At 50.7% G+C, this 21,827-nt stretch overlaps 1 protein-coding gene and 1 long non-coding RNA gene across 5 annotated transcripts in view; one reads left to right on the plus strand and one right to left on the minus strand.

The window, feature by feature from the left end:
* Nucleotides 1-627: 627 nt before the first annotated feature.
* Nucleotides 628-12,744, plus strand: LOC122102709. 2 transcript variants are annotated; one of them, XR_006146549.1, is made up of 4 exons: nt 628-926; nt 7,166-7,340; nt 8,483-8,591; nt 11,313-12,744. It is a non-coding gene; the product is annotated as an uncharacterized LOC122102709 (long non-coding RNA). The 2 variants fall into 2 exon arrangements; XR_006146548.1 differs by lacking the exon at nt 628-926 and having other exon boundaries at nt 6,244-7,340.
* A 1,160-nt stretch (nt 12,745-13,904) lies between these two features.
* Nucleotides 13,905-21,827, minus strand: part of Rassf8 (Ras association domain family member 8) — a 49,278-nt gene continuing 41,355 nt past the window's right edge. For all 3 annotated transcript variants that reach the window (XM_042673440.1, XM_042673441.1, XM_042673442.1), the window contains 4 exons: nt 21,287-21,486; nt 18,502-19,391; nt 14,586-14,727; nt 13,905-14,066 (listed from right to left, as the gene is read on the minus strand). In XM_042673440.1, the coding sequence (XP_042529374.1) occupies nt 13,945-14,066; nt 14,586-14,727; nt 18,502-19,391; nt 21,287-21,389 (1,257 nt within the window). In that variant the 5' untranslated portion in view covers nt 21,390-21,486 and the 3' untranslated portion in view covers nt 13,905-13,944. The remainder of the gene's footprint in view (nt 14,067-14,585; nt 14,728-18,501; nt 19,392-21,286; nt 21,487-21,827) is intronic.

The following is a 21,827-nucleotide window of genomic DNA, read 5'->3' on the forward strand; positions in this document are numbered from 1 at the left end:
AATCAGAGGCAGTCCCGGGAGGAGCGCTCCAATCAGAGGAAGTCCCGGGAGGGAGCGCTCCAATCAGAGGAAGTCCCGGGAGGGAGCGCTCCAATCAGAGGAAGTCCCGGGAGGGAGCGCTCCAATCAGAGGCAGTCCCGGGAGGGAGCGCCCCAATCAGAGGAAGTCCCGGGAGGGAGCGCTCCAAATGCTCAGTGGAGCCCGGGCTGCTCCGCCCAGTGCTCGCTCCCACCCGAAGCAGACGCTGCTCCGTCGCTGATCCTTCCCGCACTGCGTCCCCTCCGGAGGCCGAGATCTGAGGATCGCGGTTCGAAGCCAGCCCGGGCAGGAAAGGCCGTGAGAGCGAGGGGAGGGCGGGAAACGCAGCGCCCGCGATGGAGACGCGGGAGTGCGCGAGCACCGGGCCGGGCTCCGCGCGCGCGCGGGCTCGTCGGCGGGGAGATCGGGGCGCCGGCGCGGGCGGGGAGCCAGACGCATCCTCCGGTTGCCTGGCAACAGGGCTGCGGATGACGTCACCGGAGGCCCGCCCCTTCGGCTCTCCTTCCCCGCCCCTCGCGTCTCCCACGCACGCGGGGGGGGGGGAACGCCGGGTGCGGCGCGGTCACGTGCGTCCGCTCGTGTCGGCGAGCACGCTGAGCTGCGCGTGAGCGGGGGTGGCCGCCAGCGCGCAGGCGCAGGCCCCCGGGTCGGGGGGAAGCCCGACGTGCTCCGAGTACGGACCCTGCGGGGACCGCTGAGACGGGGTGCGCGTGAGGGGGGCCTCCCCCGCGCCCCCAGGAGCCCTGGTCCCGCGCGCATGCGTACTGGTGCCTCCGAGCCCTTGGCATGGTGACTGGCACCCACTACGGAGACCGCCGGGACGGCGGGGACGACGGGACGGACGCTCGGCCTACGGCGCGTGCGCAAGTCTCCTCTGCGCCCTTTGCGTAAGACCCGGGGAAGCGGACGCGCTTACGTTGCGGAGACGGCGGGGCGGCGGGGACCAGGCCGGTGCGCAAGCGCACGGGCTCCGCGCGCTCCTGAGGGCGGGCCGCGGGGCCGCGGGGCGGGGCGTCGGGGCGGTCGGCTGCTGCGCGGAGCGGCGCGCTGGGGGGAATGGACGGAATGCCGCGGGAGGGTCCATCCGGGCCTCGCGGCGGTCGGGGTTTGCAGGCAGGGCCCGGCCGAGCGCGCGTGCACGAGGCCCCGGGTTCGAGGCCCCGGCGCCCCTCAGCAGAAAACTATTCACATACCATTCATAACGACGGTGTGCATTATAGTGACGTGAGCGGTGATAACATGCGGTTAATACGCGCCGATACTGCGTCAGCTATAACCGGCGAGTGATCCGTAACTAACCTGTAATTACTAATGGATAGCCATCTAATCAATAGTATACAGAAATTATATAGATATGTAATTATACAAGTTATAATCCATCTAGTCAGCGAGCGATCTGTAATTAATATACTAACGTATAATCCATCCAATCGATAAGTAACATCGCGGTTCGAGCTATTAGTAATGATAGGTCATGGCCGTCTCAGCAGTGGAGGCCTGCGCCACCCGTCTCTCCCGTTCTCACGGTGAAGCAGAGGCCTCTAACTCGCCCAGGGAAAAGCAGCCAAAGAGGGGCCAAAAGGACGTGGTCTCATTGCTCCCACGTCACCCTGGAAGTGCGTCTGTGCTGACAGCGTCTGCCTGTCCACAGCAACGGACGTTACATATTAATTATTATCATTATTGTATTAATGTCCACGGCGAGGGGAGCCCGGGCGTTAATTACACTCACTCACATGGAGCTCTGGTTCATGTCTCCCTTTAGCATCCCTGGTGCCTACCACCATGCCTGAAATTTAGAAAATCCTTTAAAGACGGGTTTGTCTTTTCCTTCAAATGATTGGCTCTTCTATGACAAGTTTGTCTCCAATAATGGAAGCAGGTAAACATTCCCCACATTGGCCAGGTGTGGGTGGCTCACGCCTGTCATCCCAGCTACTGATGGCTGAGATCTGAGGATCCCAGTTCCAAGAACCCCCCCCCTCCTCCCCAGCAGGAAAACCCACAAGACTTATCTCCAGTAAACCAGCAAAAAAGCTAGAAGTGGAACTATGGCCCCCGTGGTACAGCTCTAGCTTTGAGTAAAAAAGCTCAGGGACAGCGCCCAGGCCCTGACTTCAAGCCCAGGACCCGTACACAGACCAAAAAACTCCCCAGTTTGGTAAAATTAACTTTTTCTGTAGCTGAAAAATAAAGTGTTTTACTTTTTACTTCCTGGGTTCACAATATTTTTGAGTAAGTTTTATTTTAAAGGAGTAATAAGGAAGTGGAGCTGTAGCTCAAGTGATAGAGCACTAGCCTTGAGCTGAAGAGAGAGCTGAGGGACAGCGCTCAGGCCCAGAGTCAGGCCCCACGACCGACCAGAACAAAAAAAACAAAAAAAAGTAATAAGTAAAAATTTATCAAAATATCTATTAAAATCAATAGAAAGTTAACTAAAGAAATAGGTTTAAAATGTGTATATAAGGAAGCAAGTTGAACACATATTTTATTGTGTGTGAATTTGATCTTTTATTTTGTTGTTGTTGTTGTTATTATTTTGCCAGTCCTGGGCTTGAACTCAAGGCCTGGGCACTGTCCCTGAGCTTCTTTTGTTCAAGGCTAGCGCTCTACCACTTGAGCCACAGCGCCACTTCTGCCTCTTTCTGTCTGTGTGGTGCTGAGAATCGAACCCAGGGCCTCATGCCTGCTGGTGAGCACTCTACCACGGAGCCACCTTCCCAGCCCACTTCTGTTAATTTTATAAACAACACTTAGAAATTATTTGTCAGTGTTATCCAAAGGGCTTTCCATTCACACATCAGGGTTGGTTTTTATCACATTTTATAAATGGGGAAAAAAAATCAAGTCCCCAACATCCTAGTCTCGTAAGGGGAAATGTAAAATCCTTGTGCAGTAGCCTGTCCCGGGAGATTCTCTTCTGGGCCTGGCATCTGGGGTCTCTGAGTGGTGGAAGAATCTAGCAAGTTCTCTCCTGCTGGTGTACTGAGCTGAGACCACAGGTGGTCAGGCCAGCCCAGCAGTTCCCTCACACACCGCCCTGCTTCTGAGACACTCAGCCGCCCCAGGCCCTCTGACGTTAGTGAGGATAGCACTTACTTATCTGTGTGTTGACTTATCTATTTATTTACTGAATTGCTTATTTAGTGTCCTACTAAGGCTCCAACTCTCTGCTTAGCTTTTACCCCTTCAAAGCTGGTTCTACCACTTCAGCCACAGCTCTGCTGTGGGCCTTTTGTCGGCTCACTGGACACAAGCATCTCACCCATTTGTCTGCCCAGGACTGGCTTTGAACCTGGTTCCTCAGACTTCAGCCTCCCAACTAGCTGGGATTCCAGGCATGAGCCACTGTACTGAGCTATGAGAATAGAATCTTCTGTGGGGAGGAAGTAGGAGGGTTCGGTGATAGAGAGCAAAGCGTTTGTGTCTTTGCAAGTCATTCTGCACGAGCTCAGGGACGGGGGGCACTTCGGGCTGGCTAGGAGGAAGGAAGGCCTGCAGGTGGGGCGGTCTGGGGCACAGCGGCCTGCTTTGGTAGGTCACATCCTGTGAGCCTGGCTCTCGGTAAAAGACGAAGACCCCACTTCTGTGCCCCACAGAGAAGGGGAGCAACCTCTGCCACGGCTCAGCTCCTGGCCCAGCAGGTTGCACCGCGTGCTTTTTTGGGTGAGCGGCTGCTAGCAGGGAACGTAAGTGGCTTTGCTAATGAGATTATTCAGAATTTCTTCAGGAGCTTCAACCTGCTGCTCAGACACAAACCACAATGTGCAAAGCTACACAACCCCCCCCCCCCCCCCCCCCGCTTCTCTGGTCATATAGCTTGAACTCAGGCCAGAGTCCTGTTCCTGAGCTTCCTTTGCTTAAAGCTAGTGCTATACCACTTGAGCCACAGCTCCATTTCCAGATTGTTTTGGTTATTAATTGGAGTCTCGGGAGCTTTCTGCTTGGGCTGGCTTTGAATCACAATCCTCAGATCTGTCTCTTGAGTAGCTGGGATTACAGGCATGAGCCACCAGCTCCTGGCGCACACGTTCTCTCTCTCTTTCTTAAGCCATTTCCTCAGTCTCCATCTCTCTCTTTCTGTGTGTGTGCATTACTAGGACCTGAACTCAGGGCTTCTTGCTTTCTCTTGGCTTTTCTTTGCTCAAGGTGCTCAACCACTTGAGCCACACCTCTACTTTGCTTTTTATCCTTGTTAATTAGGAGATAAGAGTCTCACAGATCTTCCTGGCTTTGAACTGTGATTCTCAGAGCTCAGCCTCCTGAGTAGCTAGGATGACAGGCATGAGCCCAGCACCAGTTGCTTTCTGAGACTATTTAGATACCGTTTGTTTACTGTGTAACAAAACACCTCATGCCTAGTAGGTGCTTGGTCATGTTCATGAACGTGATAACTAGGTAATTAAAATGTACCTTAGCCAGTTTTATATGTCTGTCCATGTCATACAAGAATGCTCAACTTACAACACAAAATTTTAACATGTGTAAGCTAATAAAATATATGCACTCTAGTTCTTCTTTCCTTCATTCCTTCTCTTTTTTTCCTTTTCTTTTTCTGGTCCTGGGGCTTGAACTCAGGGCCTGGGCGCTGTCCCTGAGCTTCTTTTGCTCAAGGTTACCTTCTTTTGTTCAAGTGGTGCTGAGGAATCGAACCCAGGGCTTCATGCATGCTAGGCAAGAGCTCTACCACTGAGCCCCTGTCCAGCTTCCTCCCTCCCCCCTCCCCCCCCCGTCCTCCCTCCCCCCTCCCCCTGTCCTCCCTCCCTCCCCCCTCCCCCGTCCTCCCTCCCTCCCTCCCTCACCCTCCCTCCCCCCATCCTCCCTCCCTCCCTCCCCCTCCCTCCCTCACCCTCCCTCCCCCCATCCTCCCTCCCTCACCCTCCCTCCCCCCTCCCCCTGTCCTCCCTCCCTCCCCCCCCTCCCCCCCATCCTCCCTCCCTCCCCCCCCCCCCCCCCCCCCGCCTGGCCCCTGGCCCTGGCTTGGTGCCGGCTGCCCTCTGGTGGACAGCCGCACCTCACTGCAGACGTTGTGAGCAAGGCGTCTGTGAGTGGCACGGATAACGTGGAGATTACATGACTCTTTCCAGATGAGCACTTGGCCTCCTGTGCGTGTGTGTGCATGCGTGTATGCACATGTGTATGTGTGCGCACGCGTGTGTGTGCGTTGTGCTGTTGTCACTCAAGGGCCAGGAGGGGACCCGCCCTGACCCCTGGCCACCCTGGGCCTGTCCAGCTGGCATCCACCCCCTGGCCACCCCGGGCCCGTCCGGCTGGTGCCCCGACCCCTGGCCACCCCGGGCCCGTCCAGCTGGCGTCCACCCCCTGGCCACCCCGGGCCCGTCCAGCTGGTGCCCCGACCCCTGGCCACCCCGGGCCCGTCCAGCTGGTGCCCCCCCCCGGTCACCCCGGGCCCGTCCAGCTGGTGCCCCGACCCCTGGCCACCCCGGGCCCGTCCGGCTGGTGCCCCCCCCCCCCGGCCACCCCGGGCCCGTCCGGCTGGTGCCCACCCCACACTGGTGAAGACGCCCTGGTCCGCACAGCAGGACGCGTCCACCGCGGCGGGCGGCTCTTCGGGTGTCTTCCTCTCCTTCCTTTCTTCTCACCCTCATTCCCTTCTCTTCCTTTTCTTCCTTTCTTTCTCCCTCCCCCCTTCTTTTTGTCGGTCGTGGGGCTTGAACTCTGGGCCTGGGCGCCATCCCTCAGCTCTTCAGCTCAAGGCTGGCACTCCACCGCTTGAGCCACAGCCCCACTTCTGGTTTTCGGCTGGTTTATTGGAGATCAGAGTCTCACAGACTTTCCTGCCCAGGCTGGCTTTGAACCACGATCCTCAGATCTCAGCCTCCTGCGCAGCTGGGATGACAGGCGGGAGCCACTGGCGCCCCCCGCTGCTTTCCTTCTTTTACTTCCTCCCTTCTTCCCTTCCTTCCTCCCTCCTCCCTCCCTCCTCCATTCCTCCCTCCCTCCACTCTCTCCCTTTCTTTTTTCTTCCTTTCTTTCTTTTCCCCCTCCCTTCCTTCCGTCTTCCCGCTCCTCTTCCCTTCCTTTCTTTCTTCCTACCCTCCCTTCCTCCTTCCCCTTCCCTCCCTCCTCTTCCTCCCCCTCCCTCCTCTCTGAGCTGCTTTTGCCCGAGGCTAGTGCTCTTCCCCTGGAGCCCCGGCTCCAGGTCTGAGAATCAGACGGGCGTGTGCACGCCTGCGCTCTGCCTCTAAGCCGTGGTCCCGGGGCTGTTGAGTTGCTTGTCAGGGACCTGACTGGGTAAAGACCATCTTCTCATGTGCAGGAGGGGATTTCGTCCATCTTTTTGTTCATCCATCACCCGTCCATCCATCCATCTTGTCACTCCTGTGCTCATCTTTTTATCTGTCCGTCTTTTCATTCCTCCATTTTTCATCCATATATTCATTCACTACTTGTATACGTTCATTGCTTTTCATCTGTTCATTTGTGGATGCATCGAGTCATTGTCTTTTCATTGATTTTTCATCCATCCCTCTCTTCACCCCTTCATCTTTTCATTCATCCCGTCTTTTCATTCCTCCACTTTTCATCCATCTCTTCACTCATGGTCCTCTTCTCATCTGGTCCTCTGTTCGCCTATCCCTTTTTTTCATTCATTCTTCCTCCGTCAGTCTTTTCGCTCCTCCGTGTCTCGTTCTGTTTGTTTTCTCCACAAGGTGCAGTGGGACTCCTAAGCTTTTATGTCGTCCTCAAGCCTCCACACGTGGACGCCTCCCCAGTGCTACCACTCTCCCCCCCAAGCGACTGCTCACCCGCAGGCTTCCTTGCTTCCTTTTTGTTTCTGTCAGGACTGGGGCTTGAACTCAGGGCCCCTCACTTTCCTTTAACCTTTCCTGCACAGGCTGACACTTTACCACCGGAACCACAGCTCTGCTTCCGGCTTTTGGGTGCCTGATTGCAGATAAGTTTCCCCAGGCTCTCCTGCCTGGGCTGGCCGCAGACCTCCATCCTCAGATCTCAGCCTCCCGAGTTGCTGGGATGACAGGCGTGAGCCCTGGCGCCTGATCAGCAATCCCAACTTTTCAATCTGGATTTTTCTCAGGCAACAGGTTCTGGTGTCTCTCCCCTTCACAGTGAATGAATCTTGCTATAGCCATGCTTTCGACAGGTGGAGGCCGGGGTGGCTGAGCACCTGGGGCAGAAAGCTTCACCGAGGAGGAGGTGAGGCTCTAGCTGGCAGCCCGCAGGCCGGAGAAGCTCACATCCAGATGCTTGCTGATGGCCTCCCGCTGACTGGCTATGACCCACCCCAGCGAGGGCAGATGACTCTGCTGACGTAAAAGGTACTCTAACCATTTCCTAGCGTAAGAGATTGCCCCACAGCCTCCCATCTTAGAGCTGAATAATGTTCCAGCATGCCTGAACATGCGTGCCTAGACAGGAGATACATGAGGAAATGTAGGGTCTAGACATTACACACAGTGAGGCCAGAGGAGGGAACTCACCGGAGAGAGCCAAAGCCCAGATGTCTGTGTGCCTTTGACCATATAAGACAGTAGTTATTGAAATCAACTCCCGGAAATGGGAACGAGGTGTTTTTTTTTCTTCGTTGCTGTTTTTGTTTTTGTTTTGGTCTGTCTTTGGGAGGGTGAGGGAGACAGAAATGGAGGACAAATGGTTGGACCAATGTGGCTGTGGTCCTCACTGGACACGATGTGGAACATGAGCTCTACAGCGTGTGGGTGGGGATGGGAGAGCGCCGGGGAAGGGGGACATTGTCCAAGAAGAAATGGACTCTACCTGACTTACGTAACTGTCACCTCTGCACACCACCTTTACAATGACAAAAAAGCAACAAGAATTTACCATAAAATAATTGTGGCACTCACCCATGTGTCTGTCAGCAGAAATTTGGGTCCATTGGCTGACTCACTGACTTGGTTATTGTTAGAGTAGGGCTGAGGGGAGACTTCTATAAGCTAGTGTGTGTGTGTGTGTGTGTGTGTGTGTGTGTGTGTGTGTACTGGTTATTGTTGAGTAGGGCTGAGGGGAGACTTCTATAAGCATGTGTGTGTGTGTGTGTGTGTGTGTATACTGGTGATTGAAGTCTCGTGAACTTTCCTGCCCAAGCTAGCATCCAGCCCTGATCCTCGGATCTCAGCCTCCTGGGTAGCTGGGATTCCAGGCGTGAGTTTATTAAGTTTGACACAGCTCCCTCCGGAGTGCTCTGAGGTCTGAGCAAAGTGCTGAGTTAGAGGGGTTTCTGGCTTAAGCATCCTGAGGATGTTGCCTAGCATCAGAAGCCTGACTCCCGAGGCTCTGGGCCAGTGGGCTCTGGGAGCACCTCCCCTCCTCCTGGGCAGGGCCCTGTCAGACCTCACTAGTCCCTTACGAGGCCCTCTCCAGCCAATATATAAAATGCCAACACCTCCCCCAGCACTCACACTTCCCGGTTCCTTCTTAGATCTATTTCTTTTCTCCTCAGCATATTCTACGACGTAAGATGTGTACGTTCAGGGCTGGGCCCGTCAAAGCTGTCCAACAGCCCCAGTGAACCGCAGACCTCAGACTTCTGATAAACAGGGATTACAGAGGTGAGCTACCTGCCTGGCCCTGGGATCCGCTATTTGGGTTTCTGGCCATTTCTGCGTGTCCAGCAATCAGCACACGTGAATCTGGTCCATGCCTGTGGAGCTGAACGGGACTTTCCAGTTACCTCTGGGGTATTTCTAAGCTCTGCCCCCCGCCCCCCCCCCCAACAGAAACCACCTCATTTTAATCAAATATTAGTTAAACTCTACATTTTTCTTCTGGGATTTGTTTTGTCAAGGGTGGGACTTTGAACTCAGGGCCTGGGCGCTGTCTCTGAGCTCTTTCACTCAAGGCTGGTGCTCTACCACTTGAGCTCCATTTCTGGTTTTCTGGTGGTTTACTGGCGGTAAGTCTCATGGGCTTTCCTGCTGGGGCTGGCTTCAAACCATGATCCTCGGTTCTCAGCCTCCTGAGTAGCCAGGATTTCAGACGTGAGCCACCAGTGCTTGGCTACTTTAAAACATTTCAAAGATCAGTATTTTGACTGGATTTTTGAAAAACTAGGGAAGGTTTTCCCTGAGAGTAGAGAAAGAGAAAAGGAGGATTTGTGGAAACTACCAGTTCCTTAAGCATCGTCTTCCTGAGCACTGGATAATTCTTCAGGTGCTAACAGTGAATCTTCCCTGTATGAGTTACAAGTAATTAGCAAAACGTAAATCTGCGTCATTGATAGGTAGACCTGTTCTCTGACGTGGTCTCCAGGGCAGAAAAGCACACCACACCCAACAAGTAGATCCCGAAAATTTATTATTTGGGCAAATACCGATCTTCTGCTGTACAGCTCGTAAAATAATCAGAAAATAGACATTTTGAAATGGAAAGTCAGAAAGAAATAATTCCATATGGTACGTATTACAGAAATAGGTTTATTACGAACGCAAGGTGTACTAAAAGCGTATTTCTGGTCTACACTAAATGAACCATGGTAATCTGCTGCTAAAAGCTTGTTGCAGCTCAAATCTTTGTAAGGTCAACCAAGAAAGAAAGGAGAAATGATTTAGGGCTCTTATGTCTACCTGTAAACCTATATAGATATAGATATATTTTTTTTTCCTCTTTCCCCTCCCCCCAATATGTCTATACTTTATTGCCTTAAATAATTCTGCTGGTTTAATACAATTAGTATACTAAATATCTGCATTTATTTGGCTTCTAAAAATATAAAAAATGCATTGGAAAGAAGAGATCCTTGCTGCTTCCATGCATTCTAAATCCTGGCATCAAAAGCTTTTTGGGGACTGGAAAGCATTAACAACGGCCACAGGTACATATGACTTCTGACACAGCTTGCAAATTAAAAAAAAAATAATGTGGCAAACAGTCTATACATGCAACTTAAACAAAAACAACAAAACCCTGACATCATATAAAAGTACTATGAGCTACACTTTAGTATAATGGAGACTGATAACAATTTTAGGCAGAAGCGGGAACATACACAATGTCATTCATTACTGACACATAAATTAAGGCAATGTACAATCTGTACTTCACTGGTTCATTTGTCCACACCCTTGGCAGGCTGGAGACGTAAGCATTTGCCTTTTCCATATTATTTCCATTGTGGTTCTTTCTTGGAAAGGTATTCATTCATTCATTCATTCATTCACAGAAGTGGCATTGAAAAGAAAGAATTCTATTCTCTAAAGACCATTTTATTCACAAAGAAAGCTATTTGGACACAGGAATATCTTTTCATCTGACTCGAGACAAGTGCTCATTTGTTTACCGTTGCTATGCTTCACGCTTCATAATGTAAATTTCATTATTTTTACTGTGATTTATTTATATATATATATATATATATATATATATATATACACACACACACACAGTCTTGTTTTAGCTCTGGTTTGTAAGTACAAGAATTGACAATTTTTCTCATGGATGTTGGCAATTTAGAGCAAGGTATATTAACACTAATATTTCACATACAAAGAAAAATGTCCTGTCCATCAAGACAAAAAAAATGCTGACTATCCAAAATATCTCACAAAAAAAATGAAAAACTGAGGTAATCTGCCACATATCATTCGCAGAGGAAGAGGATACTCAAGGGAAAAAAAGGACCAATATTTAAATTATTCCTTGGCGAGGAAGAACTATTTTTAAATATAATAGTTGTAGAAAACCTGTAAAACAACCTGCAGTGTAAAGTAAAAAAAATTCCTACAAAAATTTGCAATCTAATTTATTATTTAGAACCTGAATATTCCCTTAGACCTAAAAATGGCATCTTTGAAGCCAGGCAACTGTAGCTACTCAGGAGGCTGAGATCTGAGGATCATGATTCAAAGCCAGCCTGGACAGGAAAGTCCGTGAGATTCTTATCATCTCCAATGAACCACCAAAAAGCCAAAAGTGGAGCTGTGGCTCAAATGGTAGAATGCCAGTCTTGAGGCCAAAAGCCAAGTGAGAGTTCAAGCTCTAGTCCCGGCACACAGAAAAAAATGATTTCTTATAGTTCTGTGTGCCATCACCTGCTGCGGTGCTGCCCGTAGGTGACAAATTAATTCATTAGTATTCCCAACAGGTAAAAAGGATCCCAGACTAAAATGCTTTGAAGTTGTCCCTACAGAAGTTACTTTTTTGATTAAAAAAAAGGATTTAGAAAATATCCCTTACTTAGGTAAGAACTGGTTAAAAAGTACAGCTTCTCGATGAGCTCATCAGTTCACCTCTACACAGCCTCGCACCCACAGAGTCCCATTTCTGTTATTTAGGTCCACAGAGATGATTTTGGCAGCTTATAAATTCTGATGACGAGCCAGGCAAGTGGCTTACTCCTGGAAGCCCAGCTACACAGACGGCTGAGATCTGAGGACTGCAGTTCAAAGTCAAGACTCAGCGGGAAAGTCTGCGAGACTCTCATCTCCAGTGAACCAGCAAAAAGCTGGAAGTGGAGCTGTGGCTCAACTGGCTGAACCCAGCCTTGAGTGAAAAATGGTAAGGGACAGCGCGCCCAGCTCTGACTTCAAGTCCCAGCACTGGCACAGGAAAAAAGAAAAGAGAACTGTGACGGGAAACTCAGGATTCGTGATAGGAGGATGCGTGTGGTTTTCCTTAGCATGATTCCTCTACTTGAGTCCATCTAACTCACGGTAACTGACGGACATACGGCACTCCAAGATTTCTTGGCAATTTCTAACTGTGAAGTTTGACATACCTCTGATTTAACATCTGGATGTCAAGGGAATGCCATTGACTTTTATAAAGCGTTTTGGTGTTTTTTCTTTGTGAATAAGGTCTCAAATTCTCTGAAAAGCCATAAAATGAGTTATATAGGATGCATGGGACCCTAAAAATAAGGCATATCGTGGGTATACGTCGCTCATCACAAAAGCTATAAAGTACTCTGAGTTTGAATTAGCTCCTTTTTTTACATATATATAGATATGAAATAACTACTACAAATCAAGAGCAGGTGGTTACAGGCAATAGTTATTTATGTAAAAATTATTAATCTCTCAGTTCTTTGCAAAGCAGCTCAACGGCCAAATCAGTAACTCTAGAACCTCAAAAGGATTGTATTTTCAGACCACTATCTGGATGAGAAAAAGGCCACAAGGTATGACTTTCCATTTTCTAGAAGCTTCTCTATATATTCCCTAGCCATTCTTAACAATTTTTCATAGGAAATCTAAATTAAGCAGCATACATACCCAGCATTCAATGAAGCCAAAACAAAGTCAAATATGTTCAAATGCCCATAGCTGCCTTCCATGCATAAGATATTTCTCTCTTTATAGTTGCCAGGGCATTACTCTATAGATCTACATTTATTTCATGGCATGTAATTAATAGAAAACGTGAATTTTCTTCAGAACTTGAACATTTTAGATACATATCTTAATTATCAGTACCAAATCTGATCAGAGGGATGGAGCAATGGCTGAGAGCTATCTGGCAAAAGGTGTCTAAATGTTATTTGTGAATGTTACCTAAGTCATCATTTTTGGTTTTATAAATAAAATGATATATGTATAAGTAGCGATCACTGTCTTTTATAAAAGTCAACTTAAAAACATACTCTTGACTTCTATCAAAAAGAGAGTATCTAAATCTAATCTCCCCTTTGTCTCACTGACCAGAGAAAACACACTTGTTGGTAATATAAATTATTTGCAAGCCATTACTTACTTGGGGTGTCTATACCAAAAAACAAACACCCAAATATAAGTAAATTGTTTTAAAATACATCATTTGAAGCACTATTCCTAAAGTATGCTAATCTGTTCCTCAGCGATATGCAACTCACATTTTATGTTAATTCTGAGGATCAGTGAAAGAAAAGGTAAAAACAGGGCTGAAACAAACCACAAAAGTATTAGAAAAACTCCATGCTTTTCTGGAGAGATAGTCAACATTTTACATTTTTGTTCAACAGCATAGGAAAGACTTGAAAACCCTTTTTCATATACAAATTTACTCATGAGAAACATATTTAAAATGTTGTGTGGTGATTTCTACATTGGGAGCTACAGAAAAGGAAAACTTACATCCCCGATGGAAAAGGAATCTGCAGTTGGTGCCGGTGGCTCACGCCTGTCGAGGATCCCAGTTCAAAGCCAGCCTGGGAAGGAACATCTGTGAGCCAGACTCTTCTCTCCAATGAATTTCACTGGGAAAAAAAGCTGGAGGTATGGCTCAAGTGGTAGTGCTAGTCTTGAGCAAACAAAGCCAAGGGAGAGCAGGAGGCGCTGGGTTCAAGACTTAGTACACACACACACACACACAAACTAAAACATGTGAATGACGTCAGCAAATGAGGCAGTGACTGCAGATTCAGAGATTCATAAAACACAAGCAAAGGTTCTATGGCGTTCAGTCTGGATGCTGAGCACGCAGCATCTGTAAGATAACCACACCGGACGGAATCTTGCATAAATCATACAGTATTTAACATAATGAAGTCACGGGACCAGTAATGAGTATTAAAACAGAAACATTCACACACTGATCGGTTCTATGGAATAAATTAAACTTACATCGCTCATGTATTTCTCTTTTACTTCTTAACTCACAATTTATGTATACATGTAGTAGACTTCACTAATGCTCTTAAAAATGCTACAAATAATAATAATATAAAATAAATGATAATAAAAAGCTTTACATTACAGCTGCTGGACAAAAATGTCAATACTGTTGATTGGAGGAAATACTTTCTTTGTTTTTGAACATCAGTGCACAGAGTATGGCTCCACGCGAAATGCAGTTGAGGAGAGAAATAAAGACAGGGTGGGCGGGCGGCAGGTCAGCAAACGCAATCCCCTGGATGGTCGTTGTACGAATGAAAAAGGAGGAAGTTCTCAGTCCTGGGCACCTTTATTGGCTCGTTCTCTACCCCTGCTGTTATACATAGATGCCTTCAGGGTTAAAGCCCGAAGAGAGAGGGCTCTGCAGAATGCGGAGATTGCCAGGGAGCTGTCGAGATGAACTGGGTCGCTTCAGGGACCCGGCCTGAAACGGTGTCTCTAAATAGGAAAGAAAGACAATTACTGGTGCCCCTGCTCACATGGAAGAATCTTAGCAAAAGAACCACACGGTTTAGCTCCGGCCTCGGGGCCTCTGACTCCCTCCTGGGGGCCTTGGGGGCGGGAGCTGCATCTGCTGCTGCGAGGGAACACCCAATAGTGGACAAGCCGGCTTTGGTAATACAGGATCAGTCCATGGCATTATCAAAAAGATGCATTTCAGCTGGGTGCCGGTAATCCCGGCTGCTCACGTGGCTACGATTTGAGGATCACGGTTCAGAGCCAGCTGAGTCAGGAAAGTCCATGGGACTCTTTATCTCTAACCAGCCAAAAGGTGCAAGTGGGGTTGCGGCTCAAGTGGTAGAACACCAGCCTGGAGCAGCAAAGCTCAGGGATAGAATGTAGGCTGTGAGTTCAAGCCCCAGGACTGGGACCAAAGAGGACGTCCACTCTGGATGGTGAAATAATGTTCCCTCTGTTGAGAGTTCCGCTCGGTTTATCTATCTGCAAAGGCCTTACCCCTCTCGACGTCCTGGGGGGCCTCAACCTCGGTGGGCTCGGCCGGGAGCACGGTGACTTTGGTGCCCGTCTGCTGGATGAATTGCTGGAGGTTCACCTGCCGCAACTCTTTGGTCAGCTGCTCTAATTCTTGTTCTTTGTCCTAGATGCGAATGCCATTGTCAGTGTGTGTGTATACGCGTGCACACACACACGTACACACCAGTACAGAGCCTTGCACTCTTGCTTGGCTTCTCTGGTGCTCTACCATTTGAGCCACACCTCCCTGACTGGCTTTTGGTTGGTTAACTGGAGAGAAGAGTCCTTTAGACTTGCCTTTCCAATTGGCTTGGAACTATAATCCTCAGATATCAGCTTCCTGAATGGCTAGGATTACAGGCATGAGCCACTGCGCCTGGCCTCGTGGTTGTCTGTTTGTTTACTTGTGTTTTTAATGTGAGGATTTACTCAGTTAACTGGCTGAACGGATTCAGTAAGCTCCGGGATGTCTCCATCGCACTGCGGTGAGGGCCACGAGCCAGGGAAGGCTCGGCAGTAACTTCGCTCTGCCCCGTTTACCACAAAGCTTTTCAGGCAAACTCGAACCCAGTCAGCTCTAACTCACCCTGCACATTCATACACATTCAAGTCTGCAGCCTTCAGTAAGATAAACAAACAAACAAAACACTGGGTGCCTGGTGCCTGTGGCTCACGCCTGTCACCCTAACTACCCAGGAGGCTGATCTGAGGATCATGGTTCACCAGCCAAAAGTCCATGAGACTCGTATCTCCAACGAACCAGGAAAAATCTGTAAGTGGAGGTGTGGTTCAAGTGGTAGAGCACCAGCTATGAGTGAGAAAGCTCAGGGGCAGCGTCCAGGCACGCGTGCTCACACGCACACACACGTGCTCACACGCACGCATGCACGCACACACACACAGGTCTTACTGTTAGAATACATTTATCTCTTCGTCTTTCTTTCTTTCTTCCAGTAACAATACTAAGCTGGAACTCAGGCCTTGAGTGCTGTTGCTTAGCTTTGCCCCACAAGGCTGGCACTGTGGCCACACTTCCACTTCTGGCCTTTTGATAGTTATCTGGAGGAGAGTCTTATGAACCTTCCTGCCCAGGCCTGAGCTCCTGAGCAGCTGAGATTACAGGAATGAGCCACCGACACCTGGCTTGTTTTAAAGAATTTAAATTTAAAATAGCTGCTTATAATTGAGTTTCTTGACTAACATCTCAGAGAGACTGTTTGATACAACTTCGTAAGATTCCTATCTTAACCACACAGCCTTCAAGACTGGATATTAAAGTTGGGCACCAGTGGCTCATGCCTGGCTACTCAGGAGGCTGAAATCTGAGGATTAAGGTTCAAAACCAGCCCTGGCTGGGAGGGCTGTGAGATTCTTATCTCAAAGCACCAGGAAACTGGAAGTGGGGCTGTGGCTCAAGTGGTAGAGCACCAGCCTTGAGCAAAAGAGCTCACAACAGCACCCAGGCCCTGAGTTCAAGCCCTAGGACCAGCACACATGCACACAGCCATGCAAAAAATAAACATCTAGGAATTCTAAATGGAGTGATCCATGATGAATGAACACATACCAGGGGAGACACCCAGAGAGTTAATTGCTTTTTCTTTTTCTTTTGGTCAGTCATGGGGCTTGAACTCAGGGCCTGGGTGCTGTCCCTACACTCTTCAGCTCAAGGCAAGCACTCTACCACTTGAGCCACAGCTCCACTTCTGGTTTTCTAGTGGTTTAGGAGATCAGTGTCTCACGGACTTTGTGCCTGGTATGGCACTGAACCATGATCCTCAGATCTCAGCCTCCTGAGTAGCTGGGATGACAGGCGTGAGCCACCGGTGTCCAGCTAGAGAGTTAATTTTTGTACCCCTCTTCCAGACAAAGCACAGGGTGGGGGTACTCGGGAGAGGAGGAGGAGGGGGACTGTGGAGAGGAGGAGGAGGAGGGGGACTGTGGAGAGGAGGAGGAGGAGGACTGTGGAGAGGAGGAGGGGGGAGGAGGACTGTGAAGAGGAGGGGGACTGTGGAGAGGAGGAGGAGGAGGAGGACTGTGGAGAGGAGGAGGAGGAGGAAGAGGAGGAGGACTGTGGAGAGGAGGAGGAGGGGGACTGTGGAGAGGAGGAGGAGGGGGACTGTGGAGAGAAGGAGGAGGAGGACTGTGGAGAGGAGGAGGAGGGGGACTGTGGAGAGAAGGAGGAGGGGGACTGTGGAGAGGAGGAGGAGGAGGGGGAGGGGGACTTGGAGAGGAGGAGGAGGAGGAGGACTGGAGAGGAGGAGGAGGAGGACTGTGGAGAGGAGGAGGAGGAGGAGGACTGGAGAGGAGGAGGACTGTGGAGAGGAGGAGGAGGAGGAGGACTGGAGAGGAGGAGGAGGAGGGGGACTGTGGAGAGGAGGAGGAGGAGGACTGGAGAGGAGGAGGAGGAGGACTGTGGAGAGGAGGAGGAGGAGGACTGGAGAGGAGGAGGAGGAGGACTGTGGAGAGGAGGAGGAGGAGGACTGTGGAGAGGAGGAGGAGGAGGACTGTGGAGAGGAGGAGGAGGGGGACTGTGGAGAGGAGGAGGAGGAGGGGCACTGTGGAGGAGGGGGAGGGGGACTGTGGAGAGGAGGAGGAGGAGGGGGACTGTGGAGAGGAGGAGGAGGGGGACTGTGGAGAGGAGGAGGAGGAGGAGGACTGTGGAGAGGAGGAGGAGGAAGAAGAGGGGCACTGTGGAGAGGAGGAGGAGGAGGGGGACTGTGGAGAGGAGGGGGAGGGAGACTGTGGAGAGGAGGAGGAGGAGGAGGACTGGAGAGGAGGAGGAGAGGTACTGTGGAGAGGAGGAAGGGACTAAATCTCTGGCTGGAGCTGGGCCGGCCACAGCAGAGCAATGGCCAGGCCAGCCCTCCCTGGTGAGCAGGCTCCTGGTGCTGAGCCTGGCTTTGGATCTTTGCCTTGAGAAGGGGAAGAGACCCGCGACCCACACTGCCAGCCTGTGCCAGGCCCAGACCTAAGGCCTGCAGAGCAGGAATCGCCCAGCCAGGCCCAGACCTAAGGCCTGCTGAGCAGGAATCGCCCAGCCAGGCCCAGACCTAAGGCCTGCCGAGCAGGAATCGCCCAGCCAGGCCCAGACCTAACGCCTGCCGAGCAGGAATCGCCCAGCCAGGCCCAGACCTAAGGCCTGCGGAGCAGGAATGGCCCAGCCAGGCCCAGACCTAAGGCCTGCCGAGCAGGAATCGCCCAGCCAGGCCCAGACCTAAGGCCTGCCGAGCAGGAATCGCCCAGCCAGGCCCAGACCTAAGGCCTGCCGAGCAGGAATCGCCCAGCCAGGCCCAGACCTAAGGCCTGCAGAGCAGGAATCGCCCAGCCAGGCCCAGACCTAAGGCCTGCCGAGCAGGAATCGCCCAGCCAGGCCCAGACCTAAGGCCTGCGGAGCAGGAATGGCCCAGCCAGGCCCAGACCTAAGGCCTGCCGAGCAGGAATCGCCCAGCCAGGCCCAGACCTAACGCCTGCCGAGCAGGAATCGCCCAGCCAGGCCCAGACCTAAAGCCTGCCGAGCAGGAATCGCCCAGCCAGGCCTAGGTGTGTCAGCCTTTCTCCTGCTCTTCTCAGGTAAGCCTGGTCACAGAATTCCAGGACGTCAGCCCCACTGCTAACTCTTTCCCTAGACAGAAAGCCCTGAAAACAAAGCAATGGTCGGGGAAGGACATTTTGAGAATGAAAACACAACTGTGTGCCTGTCCCAAGACTCGAACTCAGGGCCTCAGGCTCTCCCCACTGGAGCCACAACTCCGCTACTGGCTTTTTGCGGGTTCACCGGAGAGTTCCAAGGACTTTCCTGAGCAGGCTGGCTGCGCAGGACCACCCTCCCACCTCGGCCGCCTGGGCAGCTGAGCCGGCAGGCCTGCGCCCCAGTCCTGACGCTCTCCGTGGGTACCTGCAGTCGCTTGGTGACTTGCCCCAGAGACCGCTCCACAGCCTTGATCCCGTTCTCCAGCCGCTGGCTCTGCTGGCCCTGCAGGTCAATCTCCCCCCGGACCTTGCCGATCTTTCCTTTAACCTCCTCTTCGTTGACTTGGGCCTTCTGAACTTCCTGCTGCAGTTTCTCCGCTTCAAGACCGTTTTCTATCGACTGGATTTGGGCCACATAGTCTTTCAGTTTGCTCTCGCAGTCCGTGATCTTCTGCCTTATTTCCTGAAGCTGATCTTTCAGCTGCTTTTCATTTTCTTGCTCAATCTGCAATTCATTTTCCCAAAACTCTTCCTCCTCGATTTCCACGGCGTTCCGTTTGATCTTTTGCTCCAGGCGGATGATCTCTTCTTCCAAGTTTGAGTGATACTTTTGTTCCCAAAATCGGATCTCGAGTTCATTCGATTCCAGCTGCTTCTCGATGGACTGGAGTTGCTCCGTCTGCAGGCGGATCAGCTTCTTCAGCTCATCGGCAGTCGCTCTGCAACTATTTAACACCTTTTGTTTGAATTCAGTTTCTTTCCCTTTCCCAAAGATGTCCATTAAGCCTTTGGCCCCTCCGGTGAAAGTCAAAGATTTCCTCTTGGGCTCTCTCCTCTTGATCGCCTTGTCTCCCGGGGGCCTCAGTTTGGCTAAGGGGGGCAGACTCTGCCTGTACAAAGTTCTTTCTGGAATTCGGGCCACGCTGTCAGAAGTGGGGCGCTCACTGAGCGACGGCCCCGTTCTTCGCAGAATGAGCTGCACGTCGCTCGCATACTGCCCCCATTTATTCAAAGAAATGATCGGGTTTTCATGAGGTGCAAGATGCCTTTCAGTATCTCTCCATTTTTCTATGAGGGTGTATCTTCCAGTTCGACCTAGATTGAGAAAAACATGACACTGTCAAAATGGGACTTGCAGGAACTAAGCCAAGGCAAAGTATCATTTGATAATTGTAGGTTGTGTGTCTGCCCGTCCATCCACCTATCCACTATCTATCTATCTATCTATCTATCTATCTATCTATCTGTCATCTATCTATGCATGCATCCATCTATCTATTTTAGTTCCAAGATTGTGATTGGAACTCAGTACCTGATACTTTGAACCATTGGCTGGTACTCTACCAACTGAGCCACTACTCCATCCAATCCCTCTTTTTATTGTTTCTGTGCCGGTATTGGGACTTGAACTCAAGGCTTTGTGCAGTGGGCTGGCTGTTTTCTGCTCAAAGCTGGTACTCTACCCCATGAACCAAGCCTCCATTTCTAGTTTTTTGCTGGTTAACTGGAGATAGGGAGTCTCGTGGACTTGTGTGCTCAGGCTGGCTTCAAACCTCAGTTCCTCAGAGCTCAGCCTTCTGAGTGGCTAGGATTTATAGAGGTGCGCCTCTGGCACTGGGCAATGATCCTAGTTATTATTATTACAAAGAAAATGTATCTCGCAACCTCGTAATTATACTGTATATATCATATTATATATATTACACATATTATTATATACATTTTTTTGGGGGGTCCGGTCATGGGGCCTGAACTCTGGGCCTGGGCACTGTCCCTCAGCTCAAGGCTGGCGCTCTACCACTTGAGCCATAGCGCCACTTCTGGCTTTTTTCTTTTTGCTTATGTGGTGCTGAGGAATCGAACCCAGGGCTTCATGCATGCAAGGCAAGCGCTCAACCACTGAGCCGCCTTCCCAGCCCTACATATTATCCATTTACACTCCAGGCAAGCCATGCCTCCACTTCTAGCTTTGCTTTGTTGGTTAACTTGAGATCAGAGTCTCACAGACTAAGGCTGCTTTGAACTGTGACCCTCAGATCTCAGCCTCCTGAGTATCTGGGATTATAGATGGGAGACAGCACCCAGTGAGTATTATGCAGAATCAGAGATTCTGAGTCTCTTAGGCATTCGACACTAGCATGCGCTCATGTTTGGGGCATATTAAAAACTATGTTGATTATCTGTAATAATCTGATGTATACTATATTATACATGAACGATAAACTTTCCTATAGCCATGCGTGTTTTATACTAACAGATGCTTTGCTCCTGCAGCCATAAAAACTTCCATGAGAATTTCATGAACCTATACTATAGCAGGGCCCAGCGGCTGTAACCCCAGCTGCTCAGGAGGCTGGGATCTGAGGGACGCAGCTTGAAGGATCAGAGAAGTCTGATCAAGAAAGTCCAAGTGAGACTCTTTATCTCCAATTAATCACAGAACAAAGTGGAAATGGCGCTGTGGCTCAAGTGGTAGAGCTCTAGCTTCGAGCAAGAGGAGCTCAGGGACAGAGCTCAAGATCAGAGTTCAAGCCCCAGGACCGGCAAAAAACAAGCAAGCAAGCAAGCAAACAAAAAACCCAAATCACAATAACAAAAGAGGAAATACGGATTCATGATAGAGAGCCAACCATGAGCAAAAAAAAAGCCCAGGAACACCACTCAGGCCCTGAGTTCAAGCCTGGGTATCAGCACGCAAACAGTCCAACAAACCAACAAACTATTATTTCTTGTGAGAGAAATAAAGTAAAAATATTGTGAGACTGGCTCGTGCCTATAATCCCAGCTGCTCAAGAGGCTGAGAGCTGAGGATCACAGTTCAAAGCCAGCCTGGGCTGGAAAGTCCATGAGACTTACAGAAAACCAGAAGTGGCGCTGTGGTTCAAGTGGTGGAGCGCCAGCCTTTGATCGAAAGAGCTCTCAGCACCCAGGCCCTGAGTTCAAGCCCTAGAAATTGCACTGGGAGGGCAGGCACCGAGTCGTGGACCTACCGATGGCCTGTGCTAAGGCTATGACCACGTCCTGGCAGGTGGTGGCTTCGGTGACCCCGCAGACGGTCCTCTGGACTCCGTCCACCCACACCTTCAGCTCCATGGCACGCAACAATCCCCAGGGGCCCCGGGCGCGGGCATCAGGAGCTCAGGTCATGTCTCCGGCTCTGCCAGCGGGGGAAGGCCGGACCTGTAGTCAGCTGAAAGACACAAGGCGACGCAGAGGTGACTTTCATGCCCTTGGTCCTGAGATCTGAACTCAGCCTGGGCGCTGCTCCTGAGCTTTGTTTGTGGCTCAGGCTGGCGCTCTACTGCTTGAGCCACAGCTCTATTTCTGGTGCTTAACTGGAGAGGAGTGGCTGGAACTTTTCTGCCTGGGATGGCTTTGAACTGTGATCCTCGGATCTCAGCCTCCTGAGATTTTGTTTATTTTTGTGGTGCAGGCCTGGGGCTGGAACTCAGGGCCTGGGCGCTGCCCCTGAGCTCAAGGCTGGCGCTCTACCACCTGAGCCACGGCGCCACTTCTGGCTTCTCATTGGCT

This window comes from Dipodomys spectabilis, unplaced genomic scaffold (genome assembly GCF_019054845.1).
Source record: "Dipodomys spectabilis isolate Male_0828 unplaced genomic scaffold, ASM1905484v1 ptg000836l, whole genome shotgun sequence".
Lineage (NCBI taxonomy): Eukaryota > Metazoa > Chordata > Mammalia > Rodentia > Heteromyidae > Dipodomys > Dipodomys spectabilis.